We start from the raw sequence: 18472 nt of genomic DNA on the forward strand, positions 1-18472 counted from the left end.
ATATATCAGTAATTGGAATCAAAAGTGGGTTCAAGCCCTTCTCAAGAGGCATGAACACATGAGTTGGACTGATATTTCAATGCAGCACAGATGGACTGCTACTCTGCCTAAGGTATATTTCTTTCTAGTGCAATGTTAAACCATGTTTCTAGATGCTTATGTGAATGTAAGAAAAATCCATGGAAATATTCAAAGAGAAGCAAGGAAGTTACCTTGCTTTCCTGGCCAATGTTCTTCACTTGGCCATCATTTAAATGGATTATCTAGTCGTCATTCATATTTCTCTTAATGGAACTTTACTGTGTGCAAATTGGCTGCCATGTTTGCTCACAAAAAATTCAGTGCCTACATTTTATAAGTACCTAATTTGCTATCTAATGGCTGGGAGCATTCTGAATACAAAAGGATCTATATATAGAAGGTAGTACTTTATTCCTTTGACTTAACCGAGGAATTCAATTTGCATTATTTTATTTCAGCACATTACTGTTGTAGCAAACTTTGCTGTCTGGTTATGTTGCATCATTTCATTTTTTCCCTAATAGTGGAATTTTGTGAGTTGTGGATCAAAAACTACAAAACCATTTGCTGGTAAATATATTGTGTTAAGCTGGCCTCGCTCATTTGCCTTTACAGTTGTGCATAAAATCAGTCTCGGGTGGATTAGCCAATACATCATAAACCTTTCAAGAGGGTGTTATTATAGGAGTCCAGGTTTGAAGGGACGCATGATTGCTGCATTCATAAACTCATAACAATTATTTTGTGTATCGTCACTTTAATGTGTGTGTGTGCCAAATTTTGCACACTTTTTTTTAGGAAGAACTGTAGTCTTTTTTGTGAATCAATAGTGAAAGTCGCATATCAAGGATCTGCAGATCCTTCTATGCCAGTCCGTACGACAAAAAGGCCACAGACAGCACAGCCTCCCAGAACTTCCTGTCCTCTATCACGGAGGTCTTAGATGACAGCAAGCGGGAGAGTCTGGACCAACCACTGACCCTGGAGGAGCTGACCGGCTGCATCTGTTCCTTTTGATTTGAATAAAACTCCCGGAAGCGACGGTTTACTGGCTGAGTTGTACTCGGCTCTGTGGGACTGGATGGGCCTGGACCTGCTGGAAGTGTACAACGCTATGCTTCTGGCTGGCAGCATGTCAGAATCCATGAGGAAGGGCAAAAGTACCCTCATCTACGAGCTGAAAGCAGATAGGGAGGACATCAGAAATTGGAGACCCATCTCACTGTTGAACATGGATTATAAGATCCTGTCCAAGGCCATGGCCAACAAGGTCAAGTCTGCTCTGGGACAGGTGATCCACCCGGACCAAACCTGTGCTGTACCTGGCAGGAAGATCTTTGACAGCCTTGCGCTGCTCAGGGACACCATCGCCTATGTGCAGCACAGAGCAGTGGACACCTGCCTAGTCAGCTTGGACCAGGAGAAGGCCTTCAACAGGATATCACACATGCACATGTTGGATGTGGTCTCCAAAATGGCTTTGGGGAGGGAATCAGGAATTGGATCCAACTGCTCTACACAGACGTCCGTAGCGCAATCCAAATCAATGGGTGAGAAACAGACAGCTTCCTCATCAAGTCTGGAATCAGGCGGGGCTGTCCACTCTCCCCTGTCTTGTTCGTGTGCTGTATATAACCCTTTACCGAATCCATCAGGAAGGACGAGAGCATCACAGGGGTGACGTTGCCAGGCAGTGGGGGCACCCAGGTGAAAACCTCCCTGTACATGGACAACATTGCTGTCTTCTGCTCGGACCCAAGGTCAGTTCGCAGATTGATCAGCATCTGCGACCAGTTTGAGTTGGCATCGGGGGCCAGAGTTAACCGTGCGAAGAGCGAGGCCATGCTCTTTGGCAACTGGCCTGACCGATCCAATGTCCCCTTCACCGTCAGGTCTGACGACCTGTGGGTGCTGGGGATCTGGTTCAGAGGGGCTGAGGCGTGTAACAAGAATTGGTGGGAGCAGATTGGGAAGGTGAAGCAGAAACTGGGACTGTGGGAATGGCATTCCCTATCAATAATTGGGAAGAACTTGGTCATCAGATGTGAGGTGCTCTCAGGGCTGCTGTACTTGGCACAGGTGTGGCCTGTTCCTTGATCCTCTGGCTTGGAAGTCACCCGTGCCGTCTTCTGGTTCATCTGGGGATCCAAGATGGAGCGGGTCCGACGGGTCGCCATGCACAAGTCCCTGGACAATGGGGACAAATGTGTCCGCAATGTCGCCCTCATCCTGATGACCACCTTTGTCTGTGACTGCATCAGGCTGTGCCTGGAACCAAAGTACTCGGGCACCAAGTGTCACTACATGCCAAGGTTCTACCTGTCCCTGGGGTTGTGAAGGATGGGCCTGGCCCCGTTGCCGCACAATGTCCCAGTCAGCTGGACGTTGCGCACTACCTGTCCTTTGTGGAAAAGTTCTTCCAAACCAACACCTTTGACCACAAGTCCATCAGGCAGTGGTCAGCATGGAACATCCTGTGGACACTGCAGGAAAAGGACTCAATGGAAGCTGTGGGGTGGTTCCCGGAACAGACTGTCCAGACCATCTGGCCAAATGCCTCATTGTCAGAACTCACCAACAAGCACCAAGACCTCGCTTGGCTGGCAGTGAGAGGGCCCCCCCCAGTCAGATCCTTCCTGCACGGTCGGAACATCACTCCCAGTGCATGCTGCCCCCGGGATGACTGTGCTGGGGACGAGACGGTCGCCCACCTCTTTGCGGGCTGTGGGTTTGCGAAGAGGGTGTGGCGAAAGATGCAGGGGTCTTTGTCACGGTTCATCCCCAGCAGCTGCGTAACAGAGTATTCTCTGATCTATGGGCTGTTCCTGGCGACGCACACTGAGACAGATATCAACTGCTGCTCAAAGGTCATCAACTTGGTGAAAGATGCCCTTTGGTCTGCCCGAAACTTCTTAGTCTCCCAGCAATGCGAGATGTCCGTAGGGGAATGCTGCCGACTGGCACATTCCAGGCTGCAGGAGTACGTGCTGAGGGATGCACTGAAGCTGGGTGCAGCCAATGCAAGGGCTCGGTGGGGAAGGACCACAGTTTAGGGTTCTTCTGCCACAGGAGAGGGATGGGCGGGGTCAGGCGAGGAAGCCCCTTAAGTGGTGTGAATATGGGATTGGGGTATCACCCCAGGGAGCCGCACGAGTGGCATCGGTGCTGTGGGTTTAAAAAGAAAGGTAACACTAATGACTACACGAAAGTAAAGGTTTGCACTGATTTATTGTTGTATATAATTTGTTTTTTATGATGAATAAAGTTTATTTTGTAATAAAAAAATCAGTGTAAGTCAATCCACATTGGTACCAATGTGCCTGAGAAGCATGTCCTGGTGTAATGGATTCTTTTTACCCCATGTGGTATCTGTTGATATCATCTCCAGTGAACTTGCTTTTCCATTTTTTCTTACCGTAAAACCATTCAAACATATCTGAATATGAACTGTTTGATTCTGGACAAGTTTGATTGTTGTGACTAGGCTGTATACCTTTTGGTTTTATTTTCAACCTTGATGTTGACCCACAGAGTATTTTATAGTTTTTGTATCATATTGTTATTAATTGACTAGAAAGTGATATTCTGATGGTTGTCAACATCCTGAGACGTGATGTTTATCTTATAAGCTGGTTCCTTAAAAACTTTAAGACCAAATTGATCTATGGTTGCTTTTTTATATTGTTCTTTGTTTCAGGTTGTTCATTTTGGGTGTGGACTGACCACAATCATAATCGAATTAGCATATTGTTTATAAAGTTAATACAGTGGTCGCAAAATGAAGTAACACTCCATTAAACATGTCTAAGGAAAATCAACTGCAATTAGCATATACTTGGAACATAGTAAGTCATGGAGAGTACAAGTGATGGTTTCTGCCAATGAATCAATGCACAGGAAATGACTGAGCTCATAACCTGGATTAGATGAAACAGGATTTTCTGATTTATCAATGGCTGTAGTTGGATACAGATGAGGATTGTGAATGGTGGTTCTGGTCAACACCATTCTCAAGAGTGTTGTGTGACACAGGGAGAGAGTGTTGTAGTCAAAGGGTATAGTTAATTGGAAACATCAATGGTGAGCAAGCACCAGCCTTCAACCAGTTTCATTGTTCCGTATAGTGATGTAACAGTACCTCAGTATGTCTTCAAGAGACAATAAAAGCTGAATGTGAGAAAATAAATACAAGTTTACTATTCTGTATTGTGAGTGAGCGGGGCTGAAAGCATTTTAACTTGTTTCAACAATGTTATTCCTCTTGCAGGTGGATGGTGTGCTGTGCTTAGCTGACCTTTTGACTAATCAATCAAACCCTGAAGCCACACGTGCAGAAGCTGCAGCTGTGGTGTCACAGATTACGTCTCCACATCTCAACTTCACACAACATCTCGGCAGCTTCTTGGAAAACATGGAGGATATAGTGACAGCACTTATCAGTGAGTATCTTTCAGGCACAGGTTGATCAATGGGAAGCTAATCTCAAAGTTGAAATTTAATTCTTTACGGTCTTCAGTAGCTGCTACAGGCTTACAAATTTCTGTGCTCCCTGAGAAGCATATTGTTGCCTGGAGCAGCAGAAACTATTTTAGTAATGGACTGGCTGCAGCAACCTTCAGTGGCACCTGATGCCCCGACTTAACCACACTTCAGTGCCTTCTATTGTGTGCGGAGGGACTGTGTGAAATGTGACATCTAAGGTTGGGGCTGCATCTTTGTCAGGGCAAGAGTGGACCCATAATTAAGAACCCAGTCAGAACCTCTATCTGGGGAGGTTTGACGATGACTTGGTGGTAGGTTGGAGATCAATGCCTGGTTAGGGTCAGGATGAAGAATGGGGCCTCAGTTGGAAATCAGGGGTTAGGTCCATTGGGGTTAAGGGGAGAGAGTCAAGGTAAGATCTGTCAATGAGGAATTTGATTCCTTGAGGGTATGGAGAGATGAAGGAGAGGAGGTAAGCTATGGAACTTAGCTAAGTGGGGCCCTAGCCTGGAGTAGCTTTACTAAAAATGCTACTTCTAAAATTCTAGATACTTCTAGAATTGTATGAACTGATTTTTCTGCCAGTGTTCAAAATGGAGCACTATGCATCAACCTTTCCAGGCAATGATATTCATTGTTGAGAGCTTGTTCCCAGTAAAGCTCAATTAGTAGGAAATTTGACCTTGTAAAGGCACCCACTCTTTCAAGGTTCACGACTGTTTAATTGCGCTAAAGATTTGCTGGACCTTGCCTTTTATTTGTTTTTCAATGTAACCCTTGACAATCATGTTTAATGCATTTTGAATATTTTCAGAGTTGTAAGCATAACAATGGGCTAAATAACTAACAATTAAAATAATTACGTTAATTGTGCAAAAATGGTGACATTTTCCATCACACGCTGTGGTGGCACTTACATAGGAACACACACCTGTTATGAATGCTATTTCATCAGTAATGAAGAATTTTATAAATATGGAGACATTTAAAAATAGCAGTCTTAGTTAGATTATGGGGTATTACTGTAAGTGTTAAAAGGTGTATTAGTGAGTTGGTTTATCCTATGCCAAATGTTTCTATCTTCCTTCATCAATATCTTATGCCAAATGTTTCTATCTCCTTTGATAAATATCTATTTGTCACCTTGAAAAGCAGGCCTTGGTACTCTGTTCACCCGCAGTCTCAGCTCAAATTCAACAGCATGATTTAGAGCGCCATTCAGTGCCCTGATATTTGAATAAATATAAAAATCTCGTCAAGCTCATTGACGATCATGCAAAATGTGCTAGTAAGCAGCTATTGGGAGAAAAACTTCCATCCGGGTTTACTAACACTAAACGTGAGGGATATGGGACCTGATTGTACTCAAGGGACAAAAGATGGATAATGCGATCTTTTGTTTAATAAAGCAAAAGGGTTAGACAAAGTAACTAGTAGTCAGTTAGGCAAGCATTGGTGGAAAGGAAGTCTATGGGATAGTATAAAGCAGGATCTCAAGAGGAACTGATAAATCAGTGTGGATTTGTTAAGTGAAGGTCATATGGTAATTGATTTATTGTTGTCACATGTACCGAGATACAGTGAAAAACTTTGTTTTGCATGCCATCCATATAGATTATTCCAAAACATAAGTACATTGAGGTAGTATAAAGGGAAGAGCAATAACAGAATGCAGAATATAGTGTTACAGTTACTGTTACACAGAAAGTGGAGTGCAGACAGACAAATAAGGTTAAAGGGCCACGACAAGATAGATTGGGAGATCAAGATTTCATCTTTATCGTATCAGAGGTCATTCAAGAATCTTATAACAGAGGCATAGAAGCTGCCCTTGTCCCTGGTGGTACGTGCTTTCAAGCTTTTGTATTTTCTGCTTGATGTGAGGGGGATGGAGAGAGAATGACCAGGGTTGTTGGGGTCTTTGATTATGTTGGTTGCTTTGCTGAGGTAGTAGGAAGTATAGACAGATTCAGTGGAGGGGAGGCTGGTTTTCGTGATGGACTGAGCTATGTCCATAACTCTCTGCCGTTTCTTGTGGTTTTGGACAGAGCAGTTGCCATGCCAAGCTGTGGTGCATCCAGATGGGATGCTTTCTATAGTGCATCAATAAAAATTGCTGAGGATCAATGGGGACATACCGAATTTCCTTAGCCTTCTGAGGAAGTAAAGGTGCTAGTGTGCTTTTCCGGCCATGGTGTCTACATGATTGGACCAGACAAGCTGTTGGTGATGTTTACACCTAGGAACTTGAAGCTCTCAACTATCTCCACCTCAGCACCACTGATGCACACAGATGTACTCCACCCTGCTTCTGAAGTCAATGACCAACTCTTTTGTTTTGCTGACATTGAGAGAAAGGTTGTTGTCTTGACACCATGCTATTAGGCTCTCTGTCTCCTTTCTGTACTCTGGTTCGTTGTCGTTTGAGATCTGGCCTACTACAGTTGTGTCATGTGTGAACTTGTAGATGCAGTTAGAGCAGAAATCTAGCCCACACAGCTGTGGGTGTATTGGGAGTAAAGTAAGGGGCTGAGGACGTAGCCTTGGCGGGTACCAACACTGAGGATAATTGTGGCAGAAATGTAGCTGCCTATCCTTACTGATTGCGGTCTGTGGTCAGGAAGTCCAAGGATCTAGTTGCAGAGGGATGTGCTGAGTCCTAGGTCTAGGAGTTTGGAGATGAGTTTGTTTGGAATTATGGTATTGCAGACAGAGATATAGTCAATAAATGGGAGTCTGATGTAGGTGCCTTTGTTCTTCAGATGTTCCAGAGATGAGTGTAGGGCCGGGGAGATGGCATCTGCCATGGAGCTGTTTTGGCAGTCGGCGAATTGCAGTGGGTCGAGGTTGTCTGGGAGGCTGGAACTGATGTGTGCCATGATCAGCTTTTCAAAGCACTTTATGACAGTGGATGTCTGTACCTCCAGGCAGTAGTCATTAAGGCATGTTACTTTTTTTGGCACTGGGATGGTAGTGATCTTCTTTAAAGCAGGTGGGAACCTCAGAGAGGTTAAAAATGCCTGCAAGTACTCCCACCAGTTGATCCGCGCAGGCCGGGTTCACTCTCAGGAAGACTAATCTGACATCTGCAACGGTGACTGTGGGTACAGGTGCATCGGAGGCTGTTGGGGCAAGTGGTGTCATTTCACTGCCCTTCTGTTCAAAACATGCACAGAGTGCATTGAGCTCATCGGGGAGGGATGCATTGTTGTCAGTAATGCTGCCAAACTTTGTTTTGTAGCCCATTATAGTGTGCAAGCTTTGCCCCAACTGATGGCTGACCTGGGAGGGTGGTGCATTTGACGTAGTCCATAGTCACTTCAGCAAGGCATTTGATCAAATCCCACATGGCAGTTTGGTCAGGAAGGTGGTCATGGGAATTTTAGTGACTGGGGGCTGTGAACAATGGGGTTCCACAGGACTCGGTACTCAGTCCCTTGCTTTGTGTGGTCTGCATTAGTGACTTTGGCTTAAACATAGGGGCCATGATCAAGAAGTTTGCTGATAATACCAAAAAATGGGATTATGACTTATCATGAGCAATTCGGTTCACAAACTGCACAAAAATATCATTGGGCTGGTTGGATGGGTACAAAAGTGGTAAATGGGATTCAATCTGGAGAATTTTGAGTTGACACATTGGGGAGGAGTACACAAGGCATGGCAGGATACTAGTGTGGAGCAACAAACAATGCTGGAAACACTCAGCAGGTCAGGCCACATCTGTGGAAAGAGAGACAGAGTTGACATTACAAGCTGAAGGCCCTTTGTTAGAACTGGGAAAGAGGGAATACAGATTAATTTTAAGTCGCAGAGAGGAAGCAGAAAATGCTAGAAATATGCAGCAGGTTAGGCAGCATCTGTGGAACAATAACCTTTCATTGGAGGAACAGGAGGAGTGCATGTTTTGTGTCCATGGCATCCTGAAAGTCATGCAACAGTGGTTAAGAAGGCGTATGGATGCTACCATTATTCAGACAGGGCATAAAATAGGAGAACCAGGGAATCACACTAGAATTGAATAAGATACTTGTTAGACTTTAGGTGAGGTATCGTGTACAGTTGTGATCATGACAATACAAGAAGGATGCGAAAGATCAAGAGAGGGCACCAAGGGGATTTACAAGGATCTTTCCAGAGCTGGAAATTTAAAGCTAAGAGGAGAGACTGACTAGGCCAGGGTCTTTGGGGTGGGGGAGGAGACTCGTGGATGATTTAATTGAGATGTACAAAACCATGAGACATGTGGACAAGATGAACAGGAAAGATCTATTTCCTCGGCAGAGAGATTGATGACGAGGGGACATAAATTAATTAAATTAATTGGTTGAAGGATAAGAGAAGAGTTAAGGATTCTTTTTTCACCCGGAGAGTGGTGGGGATCTGCAATTTACTTCCTGAAAGGGTGACGAAGGCAGAACACTTGGATGAATGTGTTAAGAGCTGTAACCTTTCAAAGGTGCAGGCTGAGAGCTGGAAAGTGGGTGGGGTGGGGTGGAGGGGGGAGGATAACCTAAGTGGTACCATTTTGTGTGGCATGAAAACAATTGGCCAAATGGCCTCCTTTTTTTTGATGGTGTTTATAATTATATGATTAAATGATTTGCTGATTTGTTTCCAATTCAATGGGTACACTGCATACTGAATGCTGGTGGTTCAGTGTTTCAATTAGCAGACTGGTAATCCAGAGACCTAAGAGTAACAATTTAGAGATTGGAGTTCAAAATCCCAGCATAACGTCTAAGGAATTTAAATTCAGTTAATAATCTGGAATTCAGAATGAAAACATCTGGTTTTAGCAATAATGACCATGAAGACTACTGGATTATTGTAAAGTCCCTCTGGTTCACTAATGCCATATGGGGGAGAAGATCTGCCATCCTCATCTGGTCTAACCTAAACCATGTGGTTGATTCTTAAATGCTTTCTGATGTAGCCTAGCAAGCCATTCAGCTGTACTATGTACAAAGAAAGAATAAAGCCAGTTCTTCATTGTCACTGGGTCAAAATCCTGGAACTCCATGCCCAACTGCATTGTGGGAGTGCCTTCACATGACGGACTGTGGCTGTTCAAGAAGGCTGACCCCACATTCTCAGGAGTAACTAAGAATGGACGATAAATGCTGTTATTGCCAGCAACATCCAGTTCCCAAAAATGAATTAAAAAAACAATGAAGTCAGATTTCCTTAAATTTTCTGAGATCTCTGTAGGCGTTAATCTTATTACAAATAGAGACTGTGTCTAGTATTGTTTTTCCAGGGTATTCTTTGTAATTTGGGGATTGAACTTCCCAGTGAGCAGTCGTCATTAAATTATTAAGATGATGGAAGTATTGAGAAGGTTCTTTTGGTGTATTGTGCTGTAAATGATCTCAACCTTTTTTTAAAAATAAACCCAAATTTCCTCAATCATTTTGACAGCTTTGAGAATTTAGTCACTGAAGGGCCATAGAACTTTATTTTCAGAGGTGTGCTAAATGCCTGGCTGTACATTTACAAATATTTTTTGTTTTAACCGCATTATTACATTTTAAATAAATGATAACAATTTAATTCAACTCAGTTAACAAATAGAAGCCATCCACTTGAAGCAAGGGAGTACAAATGCCCAGCAAGTCATTGGTATTCTGTTCATTATGATAGCACAATTAGGGGTCGATGGGTATCCCTGAGTTCAGAAGAGGATCCACCACCCCATGAAGGTGATAGAAGATGTGTTGCCAGAGTAGAGCGATAATTTTCACAATGATGGATATATAGAATTCAACACAATACTGGTTAGCTACCACTGGAGAAGATTGCTGGTTAGATTCAACACAACACCAGAGGAATTGCAACAAAGACTCAAAAGTTGCACAAAGGCCTCAGAAGGATAAAAACCATAACAGCTGAGATATGGGTGAATGGGCAAGGAGAAATAAGGGGAGAGGCAGAGTTAGACCAGAAAGGATAGCTGTTAACCCCGATGAGTAAAAGCAAGGAGAAACAACTGAAGTTGAACAAAGATTGATTCATAATGAATGAAGTCTCCATTGTACATCACTTGATTACCATACCTGATACATACCCATTCTCTCAGCCATTGATGTAGGGGACAGGGAGGCTACCAAACAAGATTATTCGGTGTGACTCCTGAAACCAGTTCTCAGACAAATAGAAAGAGACACAGAATGAGATCGAAATAATAAATAAAATAAATGTTAGACCCTTGAGATTAGATAGCATCTGTGGAAAATGAAACAAAATTAATATTTCAAGTCTGAGACACCTCACCAGAATGAGAGAAAATAAGTTAATTTTCAGTCGTAGAAAAGGTGGAAGAGAGATCAAAGAAAATATCTCTGATGCGGTGAGGCCAAATTAGTTAAGGTAGCAGTTAGAATCAAATTATGCTGCTTTGTCTGTGTTATGTGTCACTGGCTATACTATTGGGAAGAGAAAACCTAAGCTAAAATTGCAGATGGATGTCTGGCAGAAATAGCCGGTTCTAATAGAAACAGAAAAAAAGTGTGAGTTACCTAAAGTTGAAGAATTCAAAACTGAGGTTGGAAGACTGTAAAGTACCCCACTGGAAGCAGAGGTGTTGTTTCTTAAGCTTGTATTGGGTCTCAGGAGGCCACAAACAGAGTGGGATGGTGATCTAAAGTGTTAGAGAAACGGAAGTCCAGGGTCACTCCTGTAAACACATCCAATCTGTGTTTGGTTCCTCCAAATGTAGTGGAGACCACGTTGTGAACACCAAATGCATTGTATTAAATTGGAAGGAGTGTAAGTGAAAAGCTGTTTCACCTGGAAAGACTGTTTGAGTCTTTCACTCTGGATGGTGCGAAGGGAAGAGGTGAAAGGACAGGAGTTGCGGGCTGATGCGGTGTGGTTGATGGGGACAGGAGGGTGGGCCAGGATGTTGTGAAAGGAGTGATTCCTCTGAAATGTTGAAAGTGGGGAAGGGGAATATATGTCTGGTGGTGAAATCTTGTTGGAGCTGGCAGAAATTGCTAAGAATGATCCATTGATTGCAAAGGCTGGTGAGGGGAACATGAGGACCAAGGGAACTCTGTTCTTGCCCTTTCCAAAAGGAGAGGAGTGATAGCAGAGGTGTGAGACATAGATGAGATGCAATCAAGGACTCTGTCCACTATGGTAGAGGCATAGCCGTGGCTCAGGAAGAAAGCAAACATTTCAGAGGTACATATGTGGAAGGGATCTGTTTTCATGCCATAGAGTCATTGGGTAATACAGCATGGTAACAGGCCTTTCAGCCCAACTCGTCCATGCTGACCATGGCATCCTCCCTGCCAGTTCTAGTTGCCTGCATTTGGCCCATAACCCTCCAAGCCCCTCCACTCCATGAACCCATCAAAATGCCACATAAATGTTGCAATTGTACCCGCCTCAGCCACTTCCTCTGGCAGTTCATTCCAGGTACTCACTGCCCTCTGCGTAAAGAAGTTACCTCTCAGGTCTCTTTTAAATCTCTCCCCTCTTATCTTGTATCTGTGCCCTCCAGTTATGGACTCCCCAACCCTGGGGAAAAGACTGTGACCGTCCACCTTTTATCCATACCTCTCATGATTTTATAAACTTCTATGAGGTCACCCCTCATTCTCCTACCCTCCAAGGAATAAAGATCCAACATGACCAACTCTCCCTATAACTCAGGCCCTCTAGTCCAGACAGCATCCTTGTAAATCTCTTCTGCACCCTCTCCAGCTTGACAATGTCTTTCCTATAACAGGGTGACCAAAACTGTACACTATACTTCAAGTACAGCCTCACCAATGACTTGTATAACTGCAACATAATGTCCCTACTTTTAAACACAATGCCCTGAGTGATGAAGGCCAGCATGCCAATGCCTTCTTCACCACCCTGTCTACTTGTGTGGCTGCTTGCAGAGAACTATGCACTTGTACTCACAAGTCCTTCTGTTTCACAACACTCGTCAATGTCCTGCCATTCACTGTATAAACCCTACCCTGGTTTGACTGTCCAAAATGCATCACCTCACGCTGATCTAAGTTGAAAACCATTTGCCATTCCTCAGCCCATCTCCCTCACTGATCACTATCATTAGAGGAACCATGTAAGATATGAGTCATTTAGAACATTGGCTATGGACAACTTTAAATATTATACTGTGTGACTAACTCTTCAAGTTCTAACGAAGCCTCCAGAAGTCTGTTTACATCTGTGGAGTAAGCACACAAAAGAAATGTTGTCCTGGCTCTCTGTTTTTGTTCATCAAGTGCATTGTTGGTTTAATTTAATGTCTGTGCTCCAGTACCTTAAAAAAAGGTGCTGAGACTCTATTCCCTGCCACTAGGATCATGCCATGGAAATCAAGGAAATTTCATGCCTTTCTTTTATGTTGGCAAAAGACTTAGGTGATTGGGAGTAGTTAACCAGGAGATAATGAATTCAAATCTTGAACTTTATGCACTTTGCTACTCTGCCACATGGCCAGACAGGGTGTCCCTTGTGCAGGACTCCCTGTGACTACTTTGAAAGTAGGCAAATTTATAAGAGTAAGATTGTTTGCTAGAGTGTTTTCATCCATCTTCTTGTGATAGAATGGTGCAGTGAGAGAGCAAAGGAGGTAGTTAATTCGTTTGGCCAGGAGCACTGGAGCAAGTTAATATTTGTACCATCATGAAGCTATATTCTGAACATATGTTTGGTTCTTTTGCTTATTTGAAAGTAACATATGGCTTTGCATAAGCAAAGTTCTAAAGATAATTTCAATTACAAGCATGTCAGTTGAAGAGGGCTGATGAAAGGTAGACTGGCATTAAACTGCAAAGGCTTGTACAATTGAGCTGGGCAATTAAATACTTTACTTCTTCACCTGTCATCATCTTTGGTAAAATACGCACATCTGCCAGTGGGATGAGGACATTAGGGTGGCTGTGGATAGAGAAGCAGATTCAAAGGGGATGAAATACATAAATTAGGTTTCAAGAGAAGTCTGTTTACATTAGCTTCAAATAAAAATGTTAATGTTATTCTGTACTCAGTGGACCAAATCCCATGTAAGCTGTAAGGGAGGTTCGGTACTTGAAAGGTCACAAAGCAGAAGGTTCTTTATTGCACATCTTGCTGGCATGCATGAAGATGTAAGACTCAGGAGTTTTGTTTTATCCTTCCAGTTTGCTGATCAGCACTAATCCAATCTACCTTTATTTTGCAAATCCAGAGAGTCAGAGAGTACAGGGCTTAAACTATGAAATCAAAATGATTATTTCTGGATTTTTTTATTGCAACTTGGTATATATCATATAGGAAAATTAGTATCACCAACACTTAGGTGGATGGTAACAGAAATCATTTACTTGAGTAAGTATGGCCTTAAATAACTACAAATGTCGTTTTCCTAAATAATTGACTTTTGCCTTAGCTACAGTTTATGCATAAGATGTTGTAGAACAAGCCATTGTCCTTGGCTAATAGAACTAACTACATGCAAGAGTATTAGCTGCTGTTTGTACTTATCACTGGAGCCACAATGCCTAATGGAGTAGTTTAACACTATCAATGAAGGACAAATTTCATGACAATTGTCATGTAGTTATAGAAGTACAGCAAAGCCTTTTGGCCCACTGAGTCTGTGCTGACCAGCAACCATCCATTTACACTAATCCTGATGTTTTGAAACACTTGTGATGTGTTGGACTGAGATCTCCTTCCATTGATGTTAGTATTAGAGCAGGGGTGCTGCTTGAGAAAGTGAGACCTTTGTCAACCCAGGTCAGCAAGTCAGCTCTTCATGGCCAGAGGCGCCCATGTTATCTTTATGGGCTACAAGGTGACAGTCCTGGTCACTCTGGTTCAAAAGTTCTCTTCTGGGCTTGAATCCTTGTTATCACCTGCATTTGCTGTTTGGTCTTAAGTTATGTGGCACATCATCAGACCATTAGTTAACATGGTTTGAGTGACCTGATGATATAATTGGGATGTGATACTACTATTTAAAATAGGCTTGGCTGTGGGAAAAGAGGGTCTATTGCCAAATGGTCCCCAGTACTTTTCTATTTTTAGGAAAATTGAACATCCATTCTTTTAGGAGACACAAGAAACTGCAGATGCTGGAAATCTGGAGCAACACATGAAAAGCTGGAGGAATTTAGCAAGTCAGGATGCATCTAATCTTTCAGAAAAGTGTTTCACAAATGTTTTCACTGCATGTTCTTTATGGAAGTGCTGAACACTCCCACTGTGTTGCTAAGCACTGCTATAGCCCTGCTGCAGGTAGCCCCAGAAAACATTAGATGACCACTCAATATTTGTGAACAGAAGTTATTTCATCCAGGCTGCAAGCAGAATATTGAGAGTATAACCAGAAAGTGTCCAGGATGGGACTTGGGTTGCTGGAACTCATCACTTTTTCTGAAAGTGTATCTATATCTCTACATTTCACTGAAACCTGGCTCATTTTGTTACCTCACCCGAACATAACTGTGCACCTCCCATGGAGTGTAAAATACCAGGGAAAGATAAGCTTCTTTCACAGTTTCTCATGTTCCACATCATACGAACACAGGAAGAGCAGTATTCAGCTCCTCGAGCCTGTCCTGTCACTCATTTAGATCTCAGCTGATGTATTTCCTAGCTTCATCAAACAAATTGATTTTTGTAATCTCTTCATTCTTGCTGAACAAAAATTTATCAAACTCTGTTGAAATTTCACAGTTTACTTCAATGACTTACTGGGGTAGGGAGTCCATGATTTTACCATCCTTTGTGTAAGATGCTGCACTGTATCTCTCCTGAATGGCTTCATTGCAAGTTTATTGCCTTATGGTTGAGTTTCCTTGCTAGAAGAATTATAGTTTCTCACCAACTAACCTATAACTACTTAAGTTTGATTTCTGATTAATCTTCTTTATTTAGGAAAATACGAGCCCACTCTTTGCAACCTCAGTTCTCTCCCTGGTATTGGTATGGCTGGTAACTCATACAATTATATGTTGTTTAAATATTTATTGCTGAGAAATTGGATTGCATAGGACCATATTTTTGTGCACTCTGTGATTAAAAATGAAATGTAAGACGAAGTTGGAGCCACTACAAGTTTCATAAAATTGATGACATTCTGTTTGGTTCCTCTGTGCATCTGACATACTAATACATGGAGAAGACCAGACCTGTGCAGTGGTGTCAGTGAAGTGCAACACATTCCTGTCCACTGCTTCCATATGTCACCCACGTGGAGTCAGACTTTCATGGTGTTTGTGAGTCCCTTTTCAGGGTTACCTAAAATGGACCTACCTGGGCAAGTGACAGCTCATAGACTCTGGTACTAGGAACCCAGCTCAGGTATATCCTTTTAAATAATATACATACCTGGCTCTTCCTGGAGACCACCATCCCTGCCCTCCCTGGTTACAGTGCCTAACCATGGCCCCTCAGGTAAAAAAGTGTCATTCTGCTAACACCCTCTCCTCATGACTGATATTTCCTCCCTGCCAGCTCTGCTGACCTGACCCAATACCCCGGCCCCTAATCCCCACTACTATCATCTCATTTTCCCCCTATCAACCTGCTCACTCACACCCCCTTCCAATTCCAGCCCAACCCCTACACTTCTGATCATGAGCATCACCTCATCCGATACTTGAGTGACCTCTGCTCTTCTGATGCCAGACCCAAATCCCGTTCCAATCTCAGCATGATAGCTACACTTCCAATCTGGGACTGACTGGCAATAATCCTTTGAATCCTCAACCCTACTCTGATCCTCTCTGTCCTACCACTGAACCCCTCTACCCTGGTTTCCACAATCCCCCCTGTGCTCCAGTGTAGCCTGGCCCAAGATTTACTGGCTTTCCATCACCTTCCCAGTTGTTGAGAAATTGATTCGGTGACTCATGTGAGCTACTGAATCTCCCAGATATGGGATCTTGAACAAAACCTTCACTGAACCACTGCACATCCTTCTAATGGACCTAAACGGTTGCCATTCACTTTCTAGACATGCTCACTTCTTATTGTCATATTTCTTTTGCCTTTTCTTAAAACCTATTTTGCAATAGAAATGCAGCTTTCATTTGAGTAAGCCTTCATGTACTGCCTAATAATGCTTTAGTACCTGCTTTTGATACAACACCTTAAGATTCAACCTTACGGTTTTAGTTTTCTATTTCTCTTGGTTTAATAATCAATGAGGAAAAATAAACATTGATTTAAGTAATTTGTTCCTTGTAATCATTTTAAAATGGGGCTGAAAGGTATAGAGCCAGCAAATGGATTAGTGTACACTAGAGGGCATGCTTGTTTACAGAGTTTCCTTAGCACTGTCAGAAAACATTCCAAGACCAGCAGGTGGCTGTGTGCCAAAGCAGTGGATTTGGTAAAACTATGAGTATATTTCTAACTATTTCAAGGAGCGAAAAGCTCCTTTCTTTGCTCCTATTTCATAAAACACAGTAGGATCTGATTCACACAGTTCAATTTAGAGGATTTTCCTGCTAAACATACTGCAAAAAAAATCAACTGTTCAATTATTCTCAGTGAGAGGAAAATATTATGCTGTTTGTAGAGACACTGCAGAAGGATCTGCCAGGCCAGATCTGTTTGTGGAAATCTGCCAAACACGGCTCTATGGTTGCTTGAAACCTTCTTTCCTCAAGAACCCTTGCTTCATGTGTAAATTGAGAGAGTGTCTACAAGATTTTCTTCCTCTTCTTTGGCATTTAAATAGCAGTAGTGGAGTGGGCAAAGACGGAAAATTGGGTAGGGATACGTTACACCAGCTCCCTGCCTGTCAAACTTTCCATTACAAACATCACCAGCTCCTGAAGGGCAATTGACTAAATATATTCAAATTAATTTGTAATGACTGAGTGTTGTAATTCTACCGTGTTAACCAGCATGCTGCATGCCACACCTAAAATAAGCCACTTAAAAATGAAATGGTCCAACTGAAAAAATATGTTTGGTCCTGGAAAATCAATTCCTTGTCTCTTATTATTATTTTACTGGAATTGGAAGTGATAATATCTTTGTCTACCTTGTGCCTACCAATCCTTTCCAGCCGTCAATATCTGGCAGTGACATTTTTCCGTTCCACTTTACAAGACTTTTCTTCCTTCCATTCTATGGGCTACCTTATTTGTTTCTGGCATATCCTTCTAAGCAACTCTCAGTAGGAAAAATCTGTTTGTTGCATTTGGTTTTCAAGCCAAGGACTATCCCTTACAGAGGTTGCGCAAAGGCACGATTGACTGGGTTCCTTTCTGGGCGATGACACTGACTTTGTTGTTTGTGGGTTTTCATTTTAACCATTTGGAGTACAGGTTTGAAAAAAAAACCTACTGTATTCAATTTGAATAGAGTGCTTTTTTTTAACAGGAGCTGGGATTAGGCTATACACTTAAACAAAGTGGATACTGTGACAAATCACGAATTAATCTGATCATAGGTAAGAAGGGGGACAGAAAGCAATGAAGGTGAACAATAGAGAAAAGCAGAGAGGAAATATGGGAAAAGGTCATTGACCTGAGACCTTAACTCTGTCTCTGTCTCCAGAGATGTTCCCTGACCAGTTGAGTATTTTCAGCATTTTCTGACTTTATTACAAACTAGCCTTCCTGACTTTAGTATCCATGTTCAATGCATAAGCTTAAAGGATTTTTGCATGAGTTCTTTTGGCTTCAAAATAAAGTACCTAAGCAAACTAAAAAAAAACTTTGTGAAAAAATTATAAAGAACAAATTCTTTTGTTGATTGTAACATATATAAAGGACAGTCCTGCAAGGGACTGTAAACTCTGTAAGGGATAGTCCTTGGCTGGAAAACCAAATGCAATATATTTTTCCTACTGAGAGTTGCTTGGAAGGATATGCCAGAAACAAGTAAGGTACTTCATAGAATGAAAAGAAAAAAGTCTTGTAAAGTAGAATGGAAAAATGTCACCGCCAGATATTGACGGCTGGAAGGGGTTACAAGGGTGGTACAGTAGCGTAGCGGTTAG

The 18472-nt window shown here is 42.5% G+C and overlaps 1 protein-coding gene across 1 annotated transcript in view; it reads left to right on the top strand.

Moving 5' to 3' along the window:
- The window catches only part of LOC127577824 (protein inscuteable homolog), a 311294-nt gene that overhangs the window by 261282 nt on the left and 31540 nt on the right, over positions 1–18472 (top strand). Inside the window, exon 9 of the mRNA XM_052029408.1 lies at positions 4289–4460. Within this exon, the coding sequence (XP_051885368.1) occupies positions 4289–4460 (172 nt within the window). The remainder of the gene's footprint in view (positions 1–4288; positions 4461–18472) is intronic.

The sequence above is a fragment of the Pristis pectinata genome, chromosome 14, assembly GCF_009764475.1.
Source record: "Pristis pectinata isolate sPriPec2 chromosome 14, sPriPec2.1.pri, whole genome shotgun sequence".
NCBI classification, from domain to species: Eukaryota; Metazoa; Chordata; class Chondrichthyes; order Rhinopristiformes; family Pristidae; genus Pristis; species Pristis pectinata.